Source organism: Salminus brasiliensis, chromosome 23 (genome assembly GCF_030463535.1).
Source record: "Salminus brasiliensis chromosome 23, fSalBra1.hap2, whole genome shotgun sequence".
Classification (NCBI taxonomy): domain Eukaryota; kingdom Metazoa; phylum Chordata; class Actinopteri; order Characiformes; family Bryconidae; genus Salminus; species Salminus brasiliensis.
This window is the reverse complement of record NC_132900.1, coordinates 12,253,792-12,281,156: the sequence shown is the minus strand read 5'-3', so window position 1 is coordinate 12,281,156 and position 27,365 is coordinate 12,253,792. Positions and strand designations below refer to the sequence as shown.

At 41.0% G+C, this 27,365-nt stretch overlaps 1 protein-coding gene across 1 annotated transcript; it reads left to right on the top strand.

Moving 5' to 3' along the window:
- The first annotated feature begins 10,672 nt into the window (after positions 1-10,672).
- Positions 10,673-25,196, top strand: klf6b (Kruppel like factor 6b). The gene is made up of 4 exons (XM_072668928.1): positions 10,673-10,970; positions 15,719-16,277; positions 20,062-20,185; positions 21,085-25,196. Exons 1-4 carry the CDS (start codon positions 10,869-10,871, stop codon positions 21,134-21,136), a joined length of 837 nt encoding a protein of 278 aa, XP_072525029.1. The 5' UTR covers positions 10,673-10,868; the 3' UTR covers positions 21,137-25,196.
- Positions 25,197-27,365: the final 2,169 nt, after the last annotated feature.

Sequence of the window (27,365 nt, the reverse complement as noted above, 5' to 3'; positions counted from 1 at the left end):
AGCGTTTTATTGACAAAAGCCTTCCAGTCTGGAGACATCACGTGATAGGGAGAGTCCTATCTGCAGGTGGGAATAAACAGTAAACAAATTGAAGAAGAGGAACACAGACTTACACAGTACTGAAGCAATTTCAGCTGCAGCTCATTTACTGATGTTTTTGAGGCTCAACTTAAACTGTATTGTTGACCAAACTGAGATTCAGACCTGGAGAACCTCCTGAAGTGGTTTGACTGATGGAATCTGTATCTAGTTTAAATGAGTCTTGGGTGTGTTTACACTTGCATTTTCATGTGGCTTGGCTTTATCAGCGTTACTCTGGACTCGGCACGCTGCTAAATGTAGTGAAGCAGACAACACTCTATGTACCGCTGCTTAACTTTATTTGTGTAAAATTCTCTAACATTACCATGTCATTCCACATGCTTCTTTCACTTTTGGTGACTCTCTGACTGTATCTCTCAGCTTGTACAGAAATGCATGTAAATGTGTCCTTCTTGAGGGGTGTCTAAAAAGGCTTAAACTTCACTTCCTGACTGTAGGGGGAGCCCAGAAGCAAGAAGCAAGAAATACCAATTCTCGCATAAGTTTCTTTAAGGAAACTGGAACGAAAATATGAAATTTATGATGAAATCTGGAATGAAAATATGTCATTTATTTAAATGAGTCTTGGGTGTGTTTACACTTGCACTTTCATGTGGCTTGGCTTTTAGTGACCTGGTGTAAATGGGGTCTCAGACCACCTCCTGAAGTGATCAGATTTGTATCTGGTTTAAATGAGTCTTGGCCTTATCCAGGTATAATCCTGATACTTGGATGCGGACCAGGTGTAAACAGGGTATTTCTTTCTCTCTATATATTGATTTGTACATGTACGGGAAAGTGTTATCTTTTGCACAAGCGAATTGCACATCTCATTTACAAATAAAAATGTCAACTTTGTTTCCAGTATGAATCAATGGCTGCCCAGCGCTCTGGGCATGTGTGCTCATTGTCAGTGTGTGTGTTTGATCACTAGTGTGTATGTGTGTGTGTGATCACTGCACGGATGGGTTAAAGGCGGAGTCCAAATTCCATCTGTGTCTGACACTAATGGTGAATATGGTTGTTATGTCTTGTCTTGTCTTGTCATTTACGTATGAGCGGTTTAGCTGAGAGCGGAGTGAGTGTAAATGTTACAACACCCATTGCGGATGCAGATGTGCAAATGCACACACATAGCTTGTCTAACCTAGAGAAGTATTTCCAATAGAATAGGATTCTCCGGAACAGATAAACATAAACCTACTGGTGTGGGCTAGAGGGATATAGTTAATTCCCAGCATTGAAACTGTGCTCTTTGGAAGTGATGAATGTGCTCCATGCCATACTTTTGGGATGAGTTGGGGAGTTGGGGATGAGGTGGGATGGTAATCATCCAACATCCTGGAATCACTAATGCTCTTGTTGAGTTGCAAGCTCTTGTTTGAATGCAATCAAATCCTGATGATGAACTCGGGACAAAAGCAGGATAAACTCTATTTTAATACCCTTGATTTTAAAAGACAGAAGGAATGAACAGGTGTCCCTATACTTTTGTCCATATAGTGTATAATATAGGTGTGAATTATACAACTTACACAGAATTATATCTGTCCAAATACAGTCAAAATTCATATACGCCGTTGCTATGGGAACATGAGATGACAGAAAACGTTGTGCTCGGGCCTGTGTATGTGCTCAGCTTTCCCCTATTAAAAAATGATATTCCATCAAATTTGGACAGTTATTGACATCTTATGTACTTCACAGAAAGGTTTTTATGTGTGTGTGTGTGTGTGTGTGTGTGTGTGTGTGTGTGTATGCCAGTCACACTTTCCACAAAGTCACCATGGCAACCTCAATATTCTGTTATTTCCTTCAGAACACTATAGGCAGGAAATTAAATGACATTCCGAGCAGAGGACATGCAATCTTTCCGATCTGTTTGTCATCAAGATTCCAAATAGTAGAAGAACATGTGTCCAGCTTTCATTAGGAACTGGAATTGTCTTGTTTCGGGATTCGCCTACACAACTGACTAAAGTGTCTTAATTGTGAACTAATATTTTACATTAGCTTTGTTCTCTGTGTTCCGATGTTATACCCTCTCTAGATGTTAACTGTTCTAGCTGATGTTACCTATATGTTAAGTATTCTAGCTGATGTTAGCTAGATGTTAACTGTTCAAGCTGATGTTACATATCTGTTAACTGTTCTAGCTGATGTTAGCTAGATGTTAACTAATCTAGCTGATGTTAGCTAGATGTTCATTTCTCTAGCAAATGTTACCTAGATGTTAACTATTCTAGCTGATGTTACCTAGATGTTAATTTTTCTAGCTCATGTTACCTAGATGGTAAGTATTCAAGCTGATGTTACATATCTGTTAACTGTTCTAGCTAATGTTAGCTAGATGTTAACTATTGTAGCTGATGTTAGCTAGATGTTAACTACGTCTAATGGCTGATGTTGTGAACTATGGCTGATGTTGGCTAGATGTTGACCAGTTTTGAAACCACATTTACTATTAAAGACTGTCTTAGACCACCTTAAACCAGCTACCAGCTGGTCTTGAGCTATTTTTTTCAGCAGGGAAGACAATGAAGAATGAAGGATTAGTATACCTTTGTGTCAGATTGTTACTTTTATTAAATTAAAGTATTAAATTAACAAGATTTGTTCTTGTGTACAAATTAGGCTTCACTACACACCTCTGATTACAACAGACACATTCCCAGCTCAAGCACACCTTATTCAACTTAAACAGCTTAAACAGCTGAATAAGAGATTATTAATGGTCTGGTTAGATGACTCAGCTGTGTAATCATGGATTTAAGATGGTGAGCCTAATTCCCTGTATCAAGCTATTCATGCTGCTGATCTTGCTGTTGATTCATTGTCTCTTTATAGGCCTTCCCATTAATCTGCCTATTACTTGTACAGTCTGGCATTCCAGCAAACCCACGTTTGGCTTTATTTTATGAGAAAACTATTTTGACATATTCTCAAATCTTGAGGGACAACTAAAGTAGAGCCAAGAACACACCCAGAACACACCTGTACACACACATGCACTACGTTTGTAGACACCTACTAATCCAGGGCTGTGGTGGCTCAGATACCCAGGCTTGGCAAGCTGCCACTGTTGGGCCCTTGAGCACAGCCTTTAACCCTCCCTGCTCCCTGGGTGCTTAAGTGATGGCTGCCCACTGGCTCACTGTGTGAGTTTGCTTCCTAGTGTGTATGTGTGGGTTAAAGGCTAAAGTCAAATTCCATCAATGTCCAACACAAGTGGTCAATATGTCTTGTTTCTGCGGCCACAGGCTCTACTCTCCTGGGTAGGCTTTACATTGGAACATTGCTTTATACCCCTCTAGCTGATGCTTGGCCTTGACCATAGGGATCTCAGGCCTATGTGCAGCTGCTCCAGGGCAAACTTAAATTACATTGCCCTGGTTTTATAGATGTACTTTGAGTCAAGCCCTTGAATTAATTGCTTATTTAAAACCTGTTAACACTTGTCATTTCTGTAGTCTGATATCCAAATAAAAGGTTTATTTACAAGTGGAATCAGGTGTTCAGGTGTTCTTCTGCTTGGTTGGAATGAAAACATGCAGCCACGCTCGCCTTTTACGGCTAAGGTTAAGCACCCCATGTTTTTTTTTCTAATGAAATGAATGTAATAGGTTGATTCCACTGTCACTGTCAGCGACAAGAGCATTAGTGAGGTCAGGATGTTGGAGGACCAACACCCAACCTCATCCCCAACTCATCCCAACAGTATCAGATGGAGCACCATCATTCCAGAGCACACAGTTCTGCTGCTCCACAGCTCAATGTGGAGGGTCTTTATACCTCTCTAACCCACGCCTGGCATTAGGCATGGTGCCAACAGGTTCATGTCGCTCTGTTCCAGATCGTTCTATTCTATTGGCAATACTTCTTTATATTGACTGGACCATCTGTGTGTGTATGTTTGCATTTGTGCATCTGTGTCAGCAATGGGGGCAACTTAAAGTAGCTGAATGCATTCATTAGAAGGGGTGTCCACAAACATTTGGACATGTAGTGTGTTTCTTGTCTTAGGAACTGATATTTCTGGCATTGTGAGTCAGCTAGAAGTACAGCAGTGATTTCCCAAACCTGCTGCATCATCAGAGCAATGTTTCCCTGCTTTAACGTGATGGATTGACCAGATTCCTATCAACCCCACTAAACCATGCAGTGCAACATCACTGCAGGGCCTTTGATGGAACTCTTCTATGGATGTTTCGTCTGACATAACTTTTTTTTTCAATTTCACACAGCGTTTTCTTCCCATCTTAAGGAGCATGCATTATGTAATAGGCGAGTTCAGACAGGGCCGAAAGAGATACACCTCCTCCTACTACACACACATGCACTTATCCACTGCAGGAAAAGAAATTAGGGTAGACGCAGACAGAGTGTATTTCAGGGGAAAAGGAAAAAGTGAAGAAGTGTGTGATTATATGGAATGATCTGTTCTTTCTGTCCGAAAGTCAGCGTTTTTATAAGCAGGCAGAAATGAACTTAGAATGTCTGAAAGGAGGGAATGTGTCTGCAAATTCTGACCCAGCCTGACAGATAGACAGACAGACAGACAGAAGGACGGAGAGGGAGAGATTCATCCAATTAATCTTTTAAGACAAAGATAATTGCATGCAGCTATTCATTCATTATTCACTCACTCATTCATGAATTAGGCCTGAAAGAATCAAGAATTCCTGCATGGATTTTGGCAGCCAATACACTACATGTCCAAAAGTCTGCAGACATCTTCACATCCAACATTTTTTCTGTATCCATGGACATTAATGGAGAGGTTTTGTGTTCCCCACTTTGCTGCACTTATTTGAGAAGACTATAGTACTAGATGCTGGAACATTTCTGTGATAATCTGATTGCATTTGATTCAGCCACAGTAACACTGGTAGGGTTGGAATAGTAGTTTCTTCAACCTTGCTTCTGGAGAGCTACTGTACCTTGCAGGCTTGGAGGCCTTGGAACCTATCCTAATCGCCCCCACCTGATTCAACTAATTACTGCCTACAGAAGTCCATAATTGGCTGCATGGGGTCTGTTAGATTTGGGGTGGAGTTGAAACCTGCAGGCAGCTCCTCAGGAGGAGGGTTGAAGAAACACTCCAGCTCAAGTCTAAAACACCCCATTCAGCCAATTAAGGAATTCTGAGGGCAGTAATTAGTTGGATCAGGTGGAGTGGATTAGGGTTGGATCCAAAGGCTGCTGGAAGATAGCATTTTATATAGAAATACCTGCAGACCTGAAGCGGGAGGGATGCTTAAATCCACCCGTTTAAGTACTTTCTTATCTAATGGGACAGTTGGTGGTGGTGAGGCAGGTCTTGCACAGTTGCTAAAAGTCCCATTTTCTCTGGATCCTTTAGTACTGCAGCCATACATTTAAGGATGACTTCAAAGCTTTTCTCAACCTTATTGATTTTTTCACGTCCGTAACAGAGCTACTGCCCATCGACTTCCTTTTTGAAAACTCATTTCTTTTTACTATACCAAATGGAAAAACAATGCAATAATGAAGTTTTACAACCAATTTTCTATCTTTGAATTTAGCCTCAAGCACTCAAAAGAAAATTGAACTGATCAACGTTACAGAATTGGCTTTGCCGTTTTCTGCTAACGGGTGAGAGGCTGTGGCTGTAAAAAGCAGCAAAGCTCATCAACTAGATGTGCACGTAGGCTGAGTGAGAGACGCCAGCCAGCAGCTGTGTGCTCAAAAAATCACGTCTCATACTGATTCAGTACAGGCCAGCGTGTTTTATTATTAAATGAGGAACGATTCTGTAGGCTGTTATACGGAACTGATGGCAACCCTAAACGATAGTGCGTGTGTGCTTGGAAATTACTCAAATTTGGTGATATGCTCAGTCAGAATGACATCCAGACACAGAAAGATTGACGTTTAGGAGTTGAAGAGATGAAAAGTCTCAGTTGATGATGTGTAGAGTCAACGTGTTGTTGGATGACCACCACCACACCCCACTTCGTCCTCAGCTCCCCAACTCATCTCAAAGGTCATTCCAGAGAACACAGTTTTCCACTGCTCCACAGCTCAATGCTGGGGGGGCTTTATTCCCTTCTAGCCCGCATCTAGTGCTGTGTTTCAGAGGCTCCTTTTGTATTGACAGGCACTGTTCTAGTGTCAGCAGTGGGTGCAACGTAAAGTAACTGTATATAATTAGAAGAGTAGAAGTGTCCACAAACATTTGGACATAAAGTGTACCTTAATAATTACCAATAATAGTGGTTTTAGCTCACAGTTCATATGGCAGCATCAGTGTGATAGAAACAACCCAAGTGTGTGATACCTCAGACAGACAGAGGAGAGGCAGGTGGAGAGACAGGGTCACGGGTAATGTCGAATAATGACTCAGTGATGGTAGTGTTGGTAGTGTTGGTAGTAAGATTCAGTATTGTGACAAGTGTTAGGCTGATGATGTTCAGTGGTTCATCAGTGTGTGAGCTACATAATGCTGGTTTAATATGTGGACTACTCTGAACGCAGTGTAAGTCTTAAGGCATATGTAGTGCACTATATAGGGAGTAGGGAGCTCCAAACACAACCACAAACCCACTGTTACAAACAACACCCACACAGGCCGTCCACACACATGCAGAGTTTCAAAGCTTCAACAATAGACTAAACTTCACTTGGTCAAGTTGTGGCATGCGAGTACTAACACTAGCATCTTTGCAAGTGTATGCATGCCTGTGTGTATGTGTGTGTGTGTGTGTGTGTGTGTGTGTGTGTGTGTCTGTGTATTACATAATGTTGTCTGTGAAGCAGGGGCTGCCAAACTCTCCGCTTGCTTTCCCCTCTGGCCAATCAGAGCGTGGGGCTGCACTCATGGAACAAATTAGGCCCAACCAATGACAGACATGGCTGCATTCCACCGAGGCTATTCACACACGCACACACACTCCCTCATATACACAATTTGTATAAACATCCATAAACACATCAATGCATAATGACACAGTTGATGGCATTCATGCCGACTGTGAAGCTCCTTTCACTGATCATCATTAGGGAGCTGCCTTTGAGCCGGCGCTGTTGAGTAGCGCTGAGGACCTAGGCCTGAACCCAAGGCCACCTTAACCTGAACCAGTCAGCCTAAACCAGTCTACCATTGTGTAGAGCAGTCTACAGTCTGTCTAACAGACAATTCCGAGGTTCATGTGAAGTGAAACCTGCAGAACTAGCTCAGGGGATTCTATGGAAAAGTTCCTCAAAGTTAGACAAACATCAGTCCTACCTTCAGTCCAGCTTTGTCCTTCATTATCCACTATATGGACAAAAGTATTGGGACACCTGTTTTTTTTTAGTTTCTTCTGATGTTAAGGGTTGGCTTTCTACTAGATTCTGGAGCATTTCTGTGAGGATTAGATTGCATTCAGCGATAAGAGCGTTCGTGAGGTCAGGATTTTGGATGATCACCACCCCATCTCATCCCCAACTTCCCAACTGCTCCCAAAATTTGGGCATGGTGTTTTTTTTTTGACAGACACTATTCCAGTAGCTAAGAAGAGGTGTCTACAGACATTTGGACATACAGTATATCTTATTTAGACAATGCTTTTCATGCTCATTCACACAAAGTTGGGTCCTTTGGAGCTCATTCATACACGTGTGTCCACAGGCAGTGTGTGTGAGTATATGTATGTGTATGACTCATTTGGTCTCTCAAATGGGTCGGCAAAACCAAAGGCAGCAAAACACCACAGAGAGAATGAGTCATTACCAGGCCAGAGAATGACACATAGATACAGATGTGTGTGTGTGTGTGTGTGTATTTATAGGAGTAGAACTTTGCTGTACTTACAGTATCAGTACAGTTAATCCCTATTATTCATTTGATTTGCAAATGCAGCCCTAATGACCAGTACGATTTTGCATGTGGATTATGTTGGTGCAGTATCACAAACTGTGATAATACGGCAGTCATCTTGAGGTAAACTGTGTAGAGCTTGTTAATCACTGTTTGGCTGCAAGGCACCCTTTAGTTTTCACAAATTTATACTACCTCAATCATAATTAGTCTCTTTTTATCTCTAACCTAATTGTACCCTGAATCTGAATTTCGACCTGTTCTCATGCTCTTAAAAGTAAAGGTTCTTTGAGCGATACTATAGAAGAAACCCCTTTGTTAAAGAGATATGTGTGTGAAGAACCCAGATAACATGTCCATATGGGGCCTGCATGGTTAGCCCAACTGGGAACCAGAAAGTTTTGTCCATGGATTCCATGTTAGTCCCATGAATGGATGCCCACCAGGGTCCCACAGATACACATGAACCTATTGGCACCATGCCTAATGCCAGCTGTGAGCTAGAGGGGTACAAAGCCCCCTCAGCATTGAGCTGTGGAGCAGTGGAACTGTGTTCTTTAGAATGATGGTGCGCCACCCAGTACTTTTAGGATGCGTTGGGTAACAGGATAAACTCTTTTTAATACCCTTGATTTCAGAAGAAACAATGAATGAACGGGTGTCCCAATACTTTTGTCTATATAGTGCAGTGCACTGTGTGCATTGTGAAAAAACAGCTTCTACACCCAAGTAATGCCTTGTGTGTCTATAAGAAATTCATTATCTGTAACCACTGGCTATTAGATTCCCTTTAGTACTCTTTTCCTCTTTTTATGTTATTAGGAAATATTCATAATTCACTTTTATATGACCTCTAATTTCCCGGTTGTTGTTTCGGTGTCTTTACGACAAACTACAACAAACTTTTCATTTCAAAGAAGCAAGACAATTCAGTCTTCGAATGAAATAGGAAGCAGTGTTATGTCAAAATAACAGTGTCATAATCATACCATCATTATTTTGATGGTACACTGATTTGTAATATGGAGAATGGCATCCCTGTCACTGCTACTATGGGCTAGAACGCTGCTACTGCATTAATTAACTTTGATGGAACATCCAGCTCCACCATGCCAGCTGCCAGGTGCATGTGCCACTTAAGAGTGATGAGGGGAGAGAGCATCTACCCACCCAGGGAGAGCACGGCCAATTATGCTCTCTCTTGCCCAGGCCACCGATGGCAAAGTGGCAACACGCGGGTCATAGAGGAGGTGCATTAGACCGCTGTGCCCGTGTGATTAGTCTCTTTATGAATGTAAAGGTGCTTTCCAGTCACCCTAGTAATTTCCTATGAATTGGACTACATGGGGAATTCAGTTAGGTCAGATTCCAAACTGTAGGTAGTGAAAGCATGCAGTCCGACTGCGTGGGGAGTAGTGAGTAACGGTTTACCACTACAAGGGAAGCTGACAGTAAAGTTTACAAAGTAGTCATGGAGTGTGTTGAAGGTTGAAACAGCTATGGCGTTATCTGACAGCATCACAAGGAATACAACACAACGTTAACACAGCAAAACCTGCTGTATGTCAATAAATCCCATGTATCCCTATATTACACACATAATATGATCCATGTTCATTAGTTTGCTAGTAACTTTAGATAGCAAAGGAGCGGTCAAGGATAGCTGTCAACGCAACTCGCTATCTTTAATGTGATGACCTGTGTTGAGGTTGTGGTTGGTGTGTTGAGGTTGTGGTTGGTGTGGCGCAACAGATAAAAAATCACTAGCTGCCAGTGAGTTATTACACCATGTTGGAGACCAGGGTTCGATTCCCAGTCTGGTTGACTATGCTGCACTACACCAATAAGAGTCCTTGGGCAAGACTCCTAACACTGCACTCCTAACACCACCTCTGTAATACGAGTAACCATGTAAGTTGCTCTGGATAAGAGCGTCAGCTAAATGCCATAAATATATAAATATAAATGTAATATACATATGACGTTGCAGGGCATTGAGAATGAAGGGACTTAACCAACTATTCATCAGCCAATATCATGTGATGAGTGTGTGGGGAATACAAGGACCCTGTGGAACGGATTGCAGCTTTAGTCACCATGGCTGAATCTGAACTGGCTCCCTACTCCCTATGAAGTGGACTTAGCTAAGTGGAAGTCATAACTGTGTCTACACACAGACATGCATTATATAAGCCATTTATAGTCAGCCATAACTTGAACGATCCTCTGGTTAGAATTTAACACACTATCGTGGGTCTAGAAACCATCGTTTTACGACTTAGGCCTATGTTGTACACTATAGAGGAAATAAGCATGCAGGCCATTTCTGTCGTCTCTCCGTTTGTGGCGCAGCCTGAAACACACACACACAGAGAGAGAGAGAAAGAGAGAACATGTGGTGGAAGTTTTCTGTACAGTGTGAGAACATCGGCTTCTAAATTCTAATAAAAGACACCGCCAGCAAATAAACCTGACAAGACTTCACCAGCGTTTACCCAAAACATCCAACCGATGTCAGTAAGCAGAGGAAGCGCGCTAGCTCTTATATATAGCGCTCCAAAAATAGAGCGCGCGTGGACCAATAAGAACAACGCGTGTCGCATTTCACCCGCCAATCAGCGTCGACCCAAGCCCGAAAAGCACTCACACCATTGGTCGAAAGTGCGGTGAAGGCGGGACGTTCGCCAATCGTTCTCTGATTGGTCAAAGTGGACCGAGCCTGTCATTCGATCACGTGGCTCATAGTTTGTAACAAACATTTTGAATGGGGAAGTTTGTGGTGCGGACGCGAGGAGTGCAGCAGTCCGCGAGCTCGACGCACAGGGAACATATGCACCCTCTGCGCCCGAACTGCAGCCCAGCACGACTACCCGCCGCGCGCTCCAGTCACTCCTATGTGGAGATAAAGGGCTCCTGGCTCGCGCTCACACACTTCGGCTTCGACGTCTCGGTCACTTGAGACGAGATGGACGTTATTCCCATGTGCAGCATCTTCCAGGAGCTCCAGACCGTCCACGACACGGGCTACTTCTCCGCGCTGCCCTCGCTGGAGGAGAACTGGCAGCAGGTGGGTCACTGCTTCTTAATAAACAAGCCCAGCGTGAGCGGGAACGGAGAGGCGCGTGTGCAGATGTGAGGGACTGAAGGGAGGTGGGGCAGCAGTTTGACAGTTCTGGTAGTTTTCAGTCAGACAGTGTTGCTTTGGGAGAGGGAGAGAGAGGGGGAGAGAGAGAGAGAGAGAGAGAGAGAGAGAGAGAGAGATGCAGAGGGCAGTTAAGAACTAGTTACTGCACCCTAAACATCTCCAAAAATTAGTGGCACGAGCTCAGTTTTTAAAGATTTGACATTTGGGGATGTTTTCAGTCTTACATGATGGGATATGTTCAATTTAATTTGATGAGATTTATTGGCATGACTATATTTAGATACAGTGTTGCCAAAGCATCAATAAACCAGCAAAAATGTAACTTTGTAAAAAAAAAAAATTTAAATAATAATACTAACATAATATAAATAAGAAATTATTAGTAATATGTTCTCTCTCTGATTGACACATCTTTCATTTAGCGCTGTGCTCTGACAACAAAACAAAGTGGTAGTGTGAGATATGGCGATATTTGTCGTTGATATTTGTCGTTGTTGTGCTTTTCTGGGTATACTGGGGATATTACCAGTACTTAAAGCCACACTATGTAATATTTATACCTTTAAATAAAAGCTTCACAATCATTCTAATGCTGCACTTACTTGTAATGGGAAGAATAGGGTGGCTGTTGTTGCTACTCTAGGAAGTATGTAACTTTGGAGAAGCTGGCAGGATAATGCTCGTAAGCACTGTGAAATGCGTGAGTGATATTTGTGTAAAATCACTGCACCGCCTCCGTCCACATGCTTTTTTTCACGTTCGGTGACGGTACTGTATATCTCAGCATGTCCAGAAAAACGTGTCCTTTAAGGGTGGCTCAAAGCGTGAAATCCGCTTCCCGGCTGTAGAGGGAGCCCATGCCAGTTTTTCATAGTGCTGCTTTAAATGAAATCAGACCAACAGTTTCATTTCAGAATGAGCATAATTAGTCATATTTAATCAGTATTTTTTTCTTTTATTCAAAACCCAGGCCCTGATTCTCCACAAGGGGGTGCTATTAGTACTCTTAAGGGGGTGGTATTAGAATAGCTTTTGTTGCTTCACATCAATGATACTGTCCTGCTCACTTTGTAATCAGTCTTATACTTTGACATTGTGTCTCATTAAAAAAATCCTAATGTTGATTAATGCCATTTTTGCCACCCCTAGTTTTGAAACGTGGAGCGATGTGTGTTGATTAGGTAGACTGAATGGCAGCCTTGTATTGACACCGGCTACATTTAATTGGTTCCTTCTAAATCAAGGGTATTAAGGAAGGTTGATCCCGCTTTTGTCTCTACTGTCCAGAGAATGCTTTCTATCAGATTTTGGAGCATTGCTGTGAAGATTTGATTGCAAGAGCGCCAGTGAGGCCAGGATGTTGAATCATCCACCCCACCTCATCCCCAACTCCCCAGCTCATCTCGAACGTATTGCATGGAGCATCACTGGCATTCCAGAAAGCACAGCTCCACTGCTCCACAGCTCAATGCTCGGGCTCTAGACCCCTCTGGCCCACGTCTGGCATTAGGCTTGGTGCCAATAGGTTCATGTAATGTTCATCTGCTCCAGAGAGTCCTATTCTGTTGGCAGTACTTCTCTACAGGAACTAGACAAGCTGTGTGTGTGCACATTTGCACATCTGTTGCACATATTGTCGCTGTCACACAAAATCCTTGTGTCTTCAAAATGGAAATTTCAGGGGAAGACAGTGTAGAAATATTTCACACCACGTCGTTTTGGAGCATTTCTGTTGGTCCGTTCTTCATGTAATTTTGATGTAAAGAAAAGAACAACTGTCAGATTGTCAAAAAGTGAAAAACTGCAGAAATGGAGAAGGAAAATGGGGGGGGATTTTTTTTTGTGTGTGACGATGTATTAATAAAACGAGCGTGCCATGTTTTACACTATGCTTACTTATTATTTTAGCGCATGGAGCAGTTGGAGTTGGAGTGCTGTCACAGATCAGAGATGTTTTGGTGTCATACTGAGCTTTGGCACTTTGACACACACATGAACACATGAACTGTCCCTTTAATCACACACTCACCCTCTCTCTCTCTCTCTCTCTGTCTCTCTCTCTCATGCGCGCTCCCTCGCTCTCTTTCTGCATGAGATAATGAGTGTACGTCAGGCATCCTCTGATGGGCAGGAGACCAGATGATTGCACTAGAGGGAAACACGCGTGGTTGTTGCGGTTGTGTCAAATAGATCTTTTTTTAGTTTGAGTTCTCATAGTTATGAAGTAAGTAAGTGTGTGTGTGTGTGTGTGTGTGTGTGTGTGTGTGTGTGTGTGTGTGTGTGTATCCATAGCAAGAGGGCATTTAAATGTGTGGTTGTTGTTGCCCAAAACACAGAGGAACATTTTCACAGTATGGCCAAAAGTATCCGGACATGCTCGCAAATGAGTAAATTCATCTGCTCAAAGGTGCCTCTTTTTGTGACATTCAGTCAGAGCTCCATCTAATATCCAAATTTGAGATGGTCCAACATTCGTAGCTGACCACACAAAAGGTTTTAGGGGTGGGCAATATTAGAATATTTTAACATTGACGTAATAAATGCTGTCACAATGTGGAAGGGGAAACGTGTCTGATGATATAAAGGATATCACCTTTTCCTAAAGAACACTGACCAAGTACCTACAAACGTTTTAAGACACTGTGTTTGTGGACACCCCTTCTAATAAATACTTTCAGCTGCTTTTAAGTTGCACCTATTGCTGACACAGATGTGCAAATGCACACACACAGCTTGTCTAGTCCCCGTAGAGAAGTACTGCCAATAGAATAGGACTCTCTGGAGCAGATAAACACGAACCTATTGGCACCAGAGGGGTCTAAAGCCCTCCAGCATTGAGCTATGTAGCAGTAGAACTGTTATCTGGAATGATAGTGCTTCATTCAATACTTTTGGAATGCATTGGGGATGCACTTGAGGTGGTGATCATCCAAAATCCTGACCTACTAATGCTTGTTGCTGAATGCAATCAAATCCTCACATCAGTGCTCCCAAATGATTTCCATTCAACCATTAACATTAAATTACTACTAACACTACTAATTACTAAAGGTATTACTATAATATGCAATACTAAGAATACCTTAAATGGCTTTATGCTCCCTATGTAGTGCACTACAGTGGCCATGAAAAAATTACTTCTTAACCAAATTAGGGCACATGCTATGTATGGCGTTGGTCACATTGACATCAAATATGAATATGAATTTGAATGTTATTATTTTAATCTTTATCACAGCTCAGTCTTTAAGTTCAGCTCGGTTGGACTAAAAACCTGCAGAAAACCCGTCTCTTTGCGGATAAGTTTGGTGACCCCTGGTAAAACGATCCCTGGTGGAACTGCCCTGGTAGTGTGCTTTGTTGGAACATTTGAGAATGCTGCTACGTGAACTCTGGTGAGACCCCCTGGGCTGGTGGGTCTAAGTCAGCTTTCAGATGAACTCTGGTGCTGTTCAGTGGAAGTATGTGTGCAACATTGAGCAATGACGTCTAGACGGACCTAACACTGGACAAACTCTCGCTTCTTCTCTGCAGATCTGCTTTGCTTTAAGCTAAAGACAAGTTTCTGACACAGCTTTGATGTCTGGATGTGTTTGAGCTCTGAACGTCTTGGACTCTGAATCTGAATCCCAAGACCTCATGCGCTCTCGACATATTTATGAAACACTCCATATACACACACATATGACCACACACATCAGATATCTAGGGTATTATTGCAGTGTGTTGTTTTTATGCGGTTCTATGAAACTCGGCGAGTGTTGCCTGTGATTTCACCCCGCTTGCCGTTGTGGGTGATCAGTAAATAAATTTGTGTGTGCCTCTCATGCCAGGTTGCTGCAGAATACTACAAAACAGATAAAACAAGGCCCATTAAGCCAACACACTCAGTCAGACCAGAGTACAGCCAGGTTCAGAAAGCTTGCTGAATATTATTGTGGTTGTCGCCAAATGTGCGTCATGAAATCTACCCAGTCAGCTGTGGCTTTTTACCCTGTGACTTTTGTTCTTTTGTTGGAGAACTCCTAAACTGACCATTCTGTGTTCTGTGTTCAACTGCTTTTGTCTGCTAGGCCGTCTGCTAGACCCCCTGCTACATGTTTTATTGTATATCACAGGCATAACGACATTCTGGAGCAGGTAAACATGAACCTAGTGCCAGTCTAGTGAAATAGAGGGGGCTAAAACCCCCCAGCATTGACCTTTGGAGCAGTGAAACTGTGTTCTCTGGAATGATGATTAGTGCCCCAGCCAATATCCTGACCTTACTAATGCCTTTGTCGCTGAATGCAATCACATCCTCACAGCAGTGCTCAAAGTCTAGTAGAACGTCATCTCTAGGCAGTAGAGACAATTACAAGCAAAAAGCAGGTAACTCTGTATTAAAGCCCATGATTTCAGAAGAAACAATGAATGAGCAGATGTCCCAATACTTTTGTCCATATGGTCTATAGGCTTGATATTTTGTCTATATTATGCAGAAGCAAAAGATTCACAGACTTGAACGGAATTAGCATGGTGTCAAAATCCCCTTATTTTAACAGTTCCTGTACTTCACTATAGGGTACTACGGTACTATAGGGTATTTTAGATTACTACAGTGTTTTTCCCATAGACGTAGGAGTAGATTCACATCTCCCTCTCTCACTCACTCTCTTTCTTCTTGTCAGACATGCCTGGAGCTGGAGCGCTACTTGCAGAGGGAGCCGTACGTGTCCTCGGCTGACTTGAGGTCAGTGTGTGGGTCAGAGGATCTATGGACGCAGCTGATGCGCTGCTGCGGGGAGGCTGGCACTACTGTGGCCGCACCGAAAGCCTCCACCCCAGGGCAGAACCAGGACGAAGCAGGCCTTGCCGCTCTGGAGCTCCATGGCTGCGGGTCGGATTCCGGCAGCGAGGGTTCGGACAGCGGTGAGGAACTCTCACCCTCTGCTGACCTCCTCACCCACCCCCTTAGCCAAATCATAAAAGATCTTAACCCCCTGAGCACACACCCGCACTCCCTGCCCGAAACGGTCATGGAGATTGCTCCGGAGGCCGTCCTGTCTCTTTCTCTCGGACGCACGGCGGAGGAGGGCACGACAGAAGAGGAGAGGTCAGGAGCAGGGGAGGTCAAAGGTGAAGGGTCAACGGAGGGCAGGAGGCGAGTCCACCACTGCCATTTTAACGGCTGCAGGAAAGTGTACACCAAGAGTTCGCATCTGAAAGCACACCAGCGCACACACACAGGTGAGAGAGGAACAGCCTGTGTGAGTGGTTCAGTGTACCAGGAAACTAGAGGTGTAGTGTGTTGCATGTGTGGTGCTTGCGTGTGAGCAGTGTTGCACACGCACCAAGGGCGGCACACCTATTTAACTGATGTATTTAACATGGTATGATATAGCTCCACATGCCAGCCATACCATTCAAGAACAGTATGAATTGTTGTGTGCAAATGTTTGAGCACCCCAGTCAAGTGAAATGTTTTGTTGATTTCTCCAGGTGTAAATAAGATTCACATGCTCTACAGTGAACACACTTCTACACAACCACAAATGTCAAATGTATTTGTGGCATATTTTTTTCAGTATGTTAAAGTGAAAATCCAGCATTTTCACTTATTTTTCCTTTTTTTAATTGAAACTTGATCAGGGGTGTCCAAACCTTTTGCATATGACTGTACCTTTACTAAAGTCCTACACAGTTAAACTTGTACATAGATAATAGCACCCCAGAAATCAATGAAAACACCTATTACAAACATATAAACTATATAGAACTATTTAAAGTATTTATTTATTTATTTATATGCAAAATAATATATACTATAGTAACAAAATAGTAAATAACAAATAAAATAAGATAAAAATCAGTAACCTATAGAGAGCCTTACATAAGGATGCACACATATGTGTATGTGTATGTTTAGAGCATTCAGTGGCTGGCCTGCTGCAGGTTTGTAACATCCAGATGGTGTTACACTGACATGCATTTAAAACTGACAGTTTGTTAAATACTTAGAAGACATTAAAGAGAAGTCTGTGTTATGGTAGCGCTGTTGTTACCGTTTCTACCATGGTCTAATAAGCGCTTTACTTAAAATATGCCAGATTATGGCAATATGTGCCCACCATAACAAATCGAGCTCATGATTTAACACAATTTGTAAACTCTGACATTAAGTCACAGATCATGATTAAACACATTTTTGTAGGAAATTGCATTTAGTTTATTTATTTATTTTTTGTATCGTACATGGTCCTACATGTTACAACTAGTAGTGAAATCTCATCACATGAAACAGCAATGGACAAGCTAAAAATGTATGAAATGTAAATATAAATAAATATAAACAAAGAAAAAAATAATATAGAAAATCTTTAGGACATTAGAAATAAGCATCTGGTGTGGAATTTAAGATATGAGTATAGAAAAGAGTGTAAAGTTCCAAGTGTGCAAAAAGTGAACTGAGAATGCCCATGTATTCCCAACACAATGCTTGTAAGTGTATGTAAATTTGACCCTAAATAAAAGTATCCCTTTCCAATACAGCAACAATAGCTGCAATACGCTTCAACTAAACGCAGTTATTGTCAACTGAGCAACACCGTTTGCATCGTGTGAACATACAGTTCAGATGACCCTGAACATGAATATCCAAAAGTCTCCTAGTGAGGACATTCAAATGACTGGTGTTGCCAGTGTGAGCGGTGTTTTACTTGCAAATGATACTTTATACTTGATGTACTCCAGTGATAAACAAATGAAGTGTGATAGCAGCTGGAAATAACTTTTATCAGGAGAGCCATCAGTGAAACGTATCATTTAAAAGCTGTATTTGAATAAGAAGGATGAAGTTGGTTGGCTAGATGGGTCAGACTAGGCAAATTAATGTTAATGACATAAATAATAACAAAAGCAATAATAAGAGTGAATGTGTTGAATAGAGCTGTGTATTGGCAAGAACCTGGAGATATGATGGGTATCATGATGCAAGGATTTGGAGATTTTACAGGAGATGGTAGGAGAAGTTGTTCTTAGCTTTGAATGGAAGTCAAGGTAAAATAAGAGTTTATTCCAAATTATTTAGAGCATTTCTATTGGTCAATTCATCCAGAGCTATTTACACTGTTTACAGAGCAGCTACAGGGTTCAAACAATAGAGATGATAAAAACAGACAAAAGTGGACATACATGTTTTTCATTGGACAGCAGTGATATATATATATATATATATATATATATATATATGTCTCTAATCAATAATGTGTATTTGAGAACCGATACAGTATTACAAAGCATAACATTGCAATACTTCGATATATCGATATTTTCTTACACCCCTTAAACTGTTTGTGTGTGTGTGAGTATATGAGGGTAGGATTGTATAGAGCAAAATGGGTTTGAGTGATGGGTCTGTCTCTGTCTCTGTTTGTGTTTGTGAAATGACCTGACCCTCACCTGTATATTGGCCCTGTGTTGCCATAACAACAGTAACAGCCTTGGGACAAAAACAGAAAAGCACTCAACTTGTTTGACATCATACAGCAAATAGATTCCAATATCAAACACTAATCAGAATTTCCAGCCGGCCGCAGGACGCTCGTTAATTGCTCCAGTGAGCTGCTGCGTCTTCGCCCTCCGGCAGCGTGCGCTTGTGCTTGGGGATAGGTAGAAATGATTGGCATGCAGAGGCAACCTCACGGAAAGTGACCTCATTCTTGATTGTTGTTGTTTAGATGGGCTGGAGTGAGGTGGGGGGTTGATGAGGAGAGATAGAATTTCATTGCAGAAGCGTGCAGACTCTGGGAATCTTTGTGGGGGCTGGCTAAACACAAGAACTGTGGAGTTCCCAGTTCTGTTCCTGAGAAAGAAGAGAGTCAGGGCTTTGTGAGGACGGGTAGGAATGCATGTGTACGTTTTCAGGACAGAAATGTCCAGAGAAAAACAGAGCTTGCCTACAAACAGAATGCTCCAACTGACTTTGTGAAGCAGTTTTTACTGAAGCGCCTTGTTTAACTGGTTTTAAATGAGAGGGCAAAACCACTTTGTTCTGGTTGCTGAGATTATAGTTAGTGTGGAAAGGCCTCTTTTCTTGTACCTCATCATATATTTGTGTGTTGTAATCTGACAGTTTCCCAACCTGTCTTAATTTCTTCCAATTAAACAGGCTGTTTCTGTGCCATTAAGACTGATATGTTACTGATCTCTGTTCTGATTGGCTGCCATGTACTCTGACAAAACTACTGCTGTCGGCTAAATTGGTTTTCGTCACCTAATGTATTGTAGCAATCGCCTCTGTCATGCAAAAACCTTGTGTCTCCATATTTGGAGTAATTTGTAACTTTTAACATTGACTTCCATTGAAAGTTAACTCCTTACCTCCCTAGGCGTTTTACTCAGTACACTACAGGGACTACTGTAAAAAGTGGTGAGGCTATTCTTTGGTAACAGAACTTTTGGCCCGCCGGCAGACTATAGGCTGTTTAAGGGGTAAAAAAGTTTTTTTTTCCCTTCACCTGTAAAGTTGCCATTTTGGAGATACAAGGTTTGTGTGTGACCATGACCATATCTTCTACCTTGAACAGTGTTTACATGCAACATCATTTATGTAAAAAAAAAAAAGGTGAGGTAATGTTTGTTTTCCATGCTGTAGGTGTATGTATTCATCATTTTAATGACTGCATACAGGTATTTATTATGTAAAATTGGCAGCATGTGGTGGCGTCTTTTGGAAAATGTATGATCTCCATAGAAAAGCATTGGTTAGATGCTTTCTAGAAGCCACACAGGAGCCTGTGGTCACCATGCTCAATACAAGGTGTGGGTTATAAAGCCCCCTCAGCAGTTGGCTATAGAGCAGAATCGTTTTCATTTCAATCAAATGTTACTGCAGTTGGCCTTATATTAATGCAAGCCATGTCTGTCCATCAGGGGAGAGGAGATGCTAGTATTGAGGTGTGTGTGTGTATATTTGAAGTAAGAAGCAATAAAGGTGTTGAGTATAATGCATATATATGTGTGTGTTTCACAGGTGAGAAGCCATACAGGTGTTCTTGGGATGGATGCGAGTGGCGATTTGCCCGGAGTGATGAGCTCACTCGACACTTCAGAAAACACACCGGGGCGAAACCCTTCAAATGCAGCCACTGCGACAGGTGTGTGTGGATGGGTGTGGGGGACCAGGCAGAAAGCTGATGGTGTTGTTTATTAGATGAATATGCTATAATAAATGATGTATGGTGTGTTTGGGAGAGCAGAGCACAACCTAAGACATTGTGTTATTAGGATAATTCATTTTTTTTTATTAATAAGACACCCTCCGAATGTACTTTTAACCTCCAAGTGTGCTACAAATGACTGCACACAACAGTTACCACCAAAATAGTAATTGACTGAGACCTAACTAATTTAAGGCAGATATTAAACATTCATAAAAAATTGCATCTGCTATATGGGTCATTATGTGTGTGCGATTTAGTTCCAAAAAAGATGCATGGGATGTTTGTGTGGTAATGCCTTCAGTTTCACAGAGATATGAAGATGGCATTTGTTCATAGCTGTAATAGAGTTATAGTTAAGAGGAATATAACACCTGGGTATGGAAGTCTTGTGTAGTACACCCTAATGTTGGGCCGAATTGAGGTCAGATCACATTCTCACCACAAACAAACCACTCTGGAGTTGGTTTGGGGCCGGATTGTTTTTGTTGTAGTTATTTTGGTCCGTATTCGATTACTGTATTCACACCTGCCCAAACGATTCCCACCAAGTGTAAAAATGAACCACAGTCTGATTTAACCAGATGAATAAGTACAGGTGTGAAAATGCAGCCCTCGGGTTGAATCTAGAGGGATATCTGTGTGATTACTGGCAAAACTCCCAACTAATGACTTTTCTTTGGGAGCACAAAAAGATGAGCCAAAGTATGTTTATAAAACTTTATCAAATATTCATGTTACATTTTACCCCGTGTTAGTGTGTTCATATGCAGTTAGTTTACCTGTGATAATAATTCCCATTCGCTTCCTCTCTTTTCTTTCTTCTTTGTGTGCAGGTGCTTCTCTCGTTCTGACCACCTGGCTCTGCACATGAAGAGACACTCCTGAAAAGGCAGAAAGCGGGATGGAAAAAGACGAAAAGCTGAGATACAGCAAGAGAGAGAATATCTGTGGTTCTGTGGAGGAATGACTGTGGCTTTTGTCTGTGCTGTGTGGCAGGAAGTTGAGTGACTGTAAGTGTATGTGTGGGTGTCTGGCATACACATGTTGTAAAGAGCAGAGCAGGGGATATGAGCGCAACCTGTGGACAAATGTGGAAGTGCAGTCCAAAAATAGAGTGAGTTTGAGTGTGTGGAAGATCAGGTATTAAGTGCAGCTAATAAATGTGCAATGTGTGTGTGTGTGTGTGTGTGTGTGTGTGTATGTGAGTGTGTGTTTGATGGTTCTATAGCTGCAAATGTGTTTTTGTAAAGGCTCATATAAGTTCTACAATATCAATGTTCTCTGTCGCATACTGTGTGAATGGCATAGTTGAATTACTGTGCAGCTACAAGTGTCATTATGAGTGCACTTTACTGAAGGCCTGCCTTATAAACTTTGCCATGCTAAAATCCTGAGCACTATATGTCTTTAAATGCTTGAGTGTATCTAAGGTTAGCTACTCCTCTAACGAGATCAAGCTGTTCAGCAGAGGTGGGTAGAGTATCCTAAACCCATGCTCTAGTAAAAAATAATGCAACTTAACTCAAGTAAAGGTAAGTAAGTAGGTAAAGTACCCGTTTAGAAATCAGCTTGAGTAGGCATATCAAAGCAGCAGCTCAATTAATACATTTAATGACTAGTGCTAAGAAAACTAAAGAACTGTAAAAAATAACTTTCAGTTCTCATTTTGGGTCCTTTTAGCCAATAATAAAATAAGTCTCAGAAGTCAGTAGTGATTTGTGAATTTGTAAGAACAATGTGACTTCTTTTGTGACTTAAAAAAATACACTTAAATGGACCAGTTTGCAGAAGAGTACAAATTCATCACTGCTGTACTTAAGTATATGTACATTGTTATTACCCACCTCTGCTACTAAGGTCATGACACTCTGACCCCAACATTCCCCCACAAACCAACTTTCTTGTTTGTAATAATGTTTATTATTATTAGTAGTAATATTCACTTACAGTAAGCTCTGTTCTAGCAAACACATGAACATTCTAGAACAGCCTGAACATTCTGGAAGTGCCAGAACATTCTAGAACAGATAGATTAGAGAAAACATTCTAAAGCAGTCTGAACGTTCTAGAATAAACAGAACATTTTAGAAAAGCCTGAACATTCTGGAACAGATAGAATAGAGAGAACATTCTAGAACAGCTAGATTAAACAGAGCATGCTAAAACAACCTGAACATTTTAGAATAGCCAAGACATTCTAGAACAGATAAATAAGAGAAAACATTCTAAAGCAGTCTGAACGTTCTACAATAAACAGAACATTCTAGAACAGCCTGGACTTTTTGGAACAGATAGAATAGAGAGAACATTCTAGAACAGCTAGATTAACAGAGCATGCTAAAACAACCTGAACATTCTAGAACAGCTAGATTAGAGAGAACATTCTGAACGTTCTAGAATAAACAGAACATTCCAGAACAGCCTGGACTAGGACAGTCTAGGACCGAGAGAATGAAAAGATGGTTGTAGAACAACCAGAACATTCTAGAACAGAGACAATGGAGAGATTATTCTGGAACAGCCTAAAAAGTTCTAGAACAGAGAGCGTGGAGAAAATAGTCTAGAATAGCCTAGACTATAATTGGTATGAAGATCAGTCCAGAGACTCCCCAGTCACTCAGGAATTGCTTTCCAGCATTTGGGAATGTTGGTGCGTGTTGGAGAACGTTGGGTCAGGGTGCTCTGGACTTTCAGGCTTGTCTGGAATGCTAATTATGCAGGAATGCTCATGATCTGTAATTTCACTGTTTAAAGACTCAGTCAAAAGTGCTCAGTTGGAGCAAAGTGTCAACCAACTATACATTGTATGTCTAAAATTTGTTTTAACCACTATTGCTGGGAAAGAAGCTTTGATGGCTCCCAATAGCAGAGTCTCGTTTAAGCTATTAAGCATGATGTTCTTGTATTTTGACTGAGCTTCTGTCACATTTGACGCTGTATAGTCCTCGTGCCTTAAGGCCTGGCCTGCAAACAAAATCAGGAATCAATAGCCAAATTAACCTGCTTGTCCAGTAGATCAGCAGCCAAAAATATTTTGATTAAGGGTATTATGTCATTATGAAATAATGTTTTGTCACAAGATGAGAATCTGAAGGGCCCTCTCCAGCAGTCCTTATAGAATTATTATATTACTATTGTACTTTGGCCTTTGTACTCTGCCCATTCATTCTATAAAGACGGCTTCAGCCCAGACTGCCTTTTAAATGAGGCGCATTGCTTGACAACCAATCAGAATTGACCTTATGTACTTGTTGAATTCTAAGACTATAACAAACGAATCAAAGATCAATTAAGCGAATGATTAATGACCGCTTTTAGAGCATAACCCCACAGAAACAGTATAAGTGGATCTCAGGGAAAAGTACATTAGAAGAAAAATAGGATATAGACCCTTGAAGTAAATGTTTTTGGAGCTTGCCTACTGGACTAAAAAGGTTAAATTAAAATCATTTTAGTCATTTTAGTCATCAAGTTAACAACATGTGTCTGAACTAGGAGTCTGAGTCCTGATTTCCTTTATTTTCACACTTTATTTTCATGTGCAGCACTGTGCAAAAGTCTGAAGCGTCTGACAAAATGACAAGTAAAGCTTTTTATCTGGATAGACCAAAAACACATCATCAGATTAGAATTACTCATCAGATTACTAAGACTTATTTAAACCACACACAGACCACTACAGGAGGTGATCTGAGATGCATTTGAGCCACATCATAGCAGCGTAAACTCATCCGGCTCTCCAAGACGCTTTCGACCCCGACCTGCCGCTGATGCAGCTTTGCTAGGAGTGATGTAGGGAGGAAGTCCCATCAACTCACCCTGAGAGAGCAAGGTCAATTTGCTCTCTCAGACTGACCCCGGTTTTAAATCCGCGACCCTCGGATCATATTGGTGCATATATAGAGTGATCAGATTTGAGCCTGACTAATTGGAGATGCATTTGACCATCAAGGGTAAATGCATGTGGCTAAAATCTTATCAGGATACAATCCAGTTACTAGTGTCATGACGTGACCAGGTGTAAACGGGGTCAAAGAGCCAACATCTAGTTTATCTAATTAGGCCTGAAATAAAATCAGGTGAGCTGCTGATGGAACTGAACATATCCGTACAGTGAGTGGAGTTCACAGAGAGGTCAAACAACAAATCAATAACTTGACTGAAAAACGAAAGATTGACTAGTTGTAATGGATGTATGTGTATCTGTTATAATGTTGTTATATAGGTAAAACCAGATTTACTGCTGAGATTGCGTTTTCTAAGTAAAGACTTTTCCTTATTTACGTGGCTGCCTAGGACATTTGCACAGTACTGTATCTGGTCAGTATTGTTTTTTAACGCATGTTTTGGGGATTTATAAACTCTGTTTTAGCCATTTCAGCAAACGGAACACGTTCAAAAAGTATGGGAGAAAGGAGGTCTGATTTCACCGTTAAGCTTTTCTATGTAACCCCAGCCTTACAGGAATATTCTGGCGCACTTAGACCAATGAATTTGCACTGTATAGCATTATAGTACAGATAGTTTTGTTTGATATTATATGGTACTGATTTATTCACTTTTCATTATAATGCCCTGGTGGGATTCAGACGCACAGATGTACAGGTTTCACTGTGGTTCTCTTCTTTTTCTTTTTTTTCTTTTTAAAGTTTCTTCTTCTTTTGACCATCAGTTCCCTGTAAACCACTGCTTAGTGTCTGATGGTCAAGACGGTCTTTGTTACACCACTAGAATGAAAGGACGAGTTGGTTGAAACTAATATAGGATGATGTTCTGAATTAGACCTGATATCGGTCTGTTTTACACAAATAACGGGGACGCATTTAAAAAGCGCTAGATTTAATCCACATCAGGGAAGTGTGTTAAGTGTGTATGTACATTTTGAACAAAAGAGTTTGTACATCTGTTATGCAAAGTAAAAGAATAAAAGTTTTATTTTCATGCAGTATGTGTAGATACAAATGAATTATTTCACTTGGCTGGTACGTCCTAGCCTTTATCTTATAAATACATAAGGTCTTATAAATACATAATCTGCATACATCTACATACAGCTGTCATCTATATAATAATACATAATAGTGGCTTTAACCAACATAATAGTGGCTTTATGGCTTTCTGCTTATTTCATAAAGAACACAAATGTTGTCGACATAAATACATACAAATTCAAATTCCTTATGAAATAAGCAGAAATATAAGTGTGTATATATATATATATATATATATATATATATATATATATATATATATATATATATATATAATTTGTGTAATGTAACATACATAAATTTTTTATGATAATGTAACATACATACATTTTTATGATTTTTCATTTTTCACACATTGAGTTGGTTATTTTGTACCACAACAATAATGAAAAAGATGCTGTGGAATTTTGGAGTGTTCTATATATCGCTGCTGTCCAATGAAAAACATGTATCTCCATTTCTTTTGTCTGTTTGTAATATTCTCCATGGTTTGAACCCTGGAGCTGCTCTGCACACTGTGTAAATAATTCTGGAAGAATGGACCAGTAGAAATGCTCTACATCACTTGGAATAAACTCTTATTTTACCTTGACTTCCATTCAAGACTAACAACATTTTTGCCTTCTTCTGTAAAGTCACCATTTTGGAGATACATGTTTTTCATTGGACAGCAATGAAATACAGTAAATACTCAATCGTGTCCCATTCAAAACACTTAAAATCAAGCTCATTGGTTTTTAACATACGCTGCACTATAGCATCAGTGTGCTTCACTGATCCTGTGATAGTGCAAATAGTAGCAACCTTTAATAACAGCTTTAACTCTCAAGAGAAAAGCGTGAGCCAATCGGTCATCACCAAAAGGAAGAGCTATATACTATACAGTATCTGTCCAAATGAATGCATTCAGCTGCTTTATGTTGCATTCTTTGATGCCACAAATGCACACACACACACACACACACAGTCCCTATAGAGAAGTATTGCCAATAGAATATGACAGATAAACATGAAACTGTTGGCACCGTGCCTAATGCCAGGTGTGGTCTAGAGGGATGTAAAGCCCCACATTATTGAGTTGTGTTCTGTGTTCTCTGGAATGACGGTTGGTGCTCCATCCAGTATTTCTGGGATGACTTGGGGATGAGGTGGGGTTGTGATCATCCAACATCCTGACTTTACTGACACTTTTGTCGCTAAATGCAATCAAATCCTCACAGTAATGCTCCAAAATCTAGTAAAAAGCCTTCCCTGGACAGTAGAGACAGTTACTTCAACTGGATAAACTCTAGTTTTAATACATTTGAGAAACAAAGAAAGAATGAATGAGCAAGTGTCCCAATATTTTTCTCCATATAGTGTGTGTTTCCTTCTAAATGCTATGATGATATATCAGCTTTGTTTGTACAGGTTCTGTTTCCTCTTTTGAATAAAGATAAACCAGTGATTGTGCACTGCGCCAAGTCTAGGCCTTCCAAGCCACATCAGACCCAGCCAGGAGAATGTTCTTATCTTCTATCCAATCAAACATAATTTGACAGATCTGACATTTCAGCTGAGATCTTCATGGGAAAGTGGATTTTTCAAGATCCTGCTTGTTTTCTTTAAATCACTGCCATATTTCATCATAGCAAACAGTTTTCCCTCTGTTTTTAATGCATTCATCCATGCTTTGAGATGAAATATCCAAATGGGTCTTTCAGCGTGCAGAGATGTAGGACATTCTATATGGTGTGTATGCCCATAGGCTTTAACACTGGTCTATATGTAGGGCAGCAGAGTGGAGCTGAGGCAATGCTGGGGGGTGGGGGGTGAAGTGAATGGGGGCTGGGTAAGAGGACCTTCCTCATGGGGAAATGAACACATACACACACACCAATGTTCATACTATATGATGATCTCATTGGTGATGAGGTCATCATATTTTATTATAGCTGTCTTCTGATATTTTATAAGACTCATTGGGGGAAGGTCCTTGGTCTTAAAGTGCACTCATGAACACACTACACACACGTGCACTACATGTTCTGTCAACACGTATTTTCTACACTTACACACTTCTACATTACACTTTCGTTCACAGTATGTAAGATACACTGTGTCCAAAAGTATGTAGACACCTG

Excerpts from the sequence above, each read along its gene's own strand:
- klf6b (XM_072668928.1), top strand. The coding sequence starts at position 10,869 with ATGGACGTTATTCCCATGTGCAGCATCTTCCAGGAGCTCCAGACCGTC. Across the intron at positions 16,278-20,061 it reads ACACCAGCGCACACACACAG|GTGAGAAGCCATACAGGTGT; the intron begins GTGAGAGAGGAA and ends TGTGTTTCACAG. Across the intron at positions 20,186-21,084 it reads AAATGCAGCCACTGCGACAG|GTGCTTCTCTCGTTCTGACC; the intron begins GTGTGTGTGGAT and ends CTTTGTGTGCAG.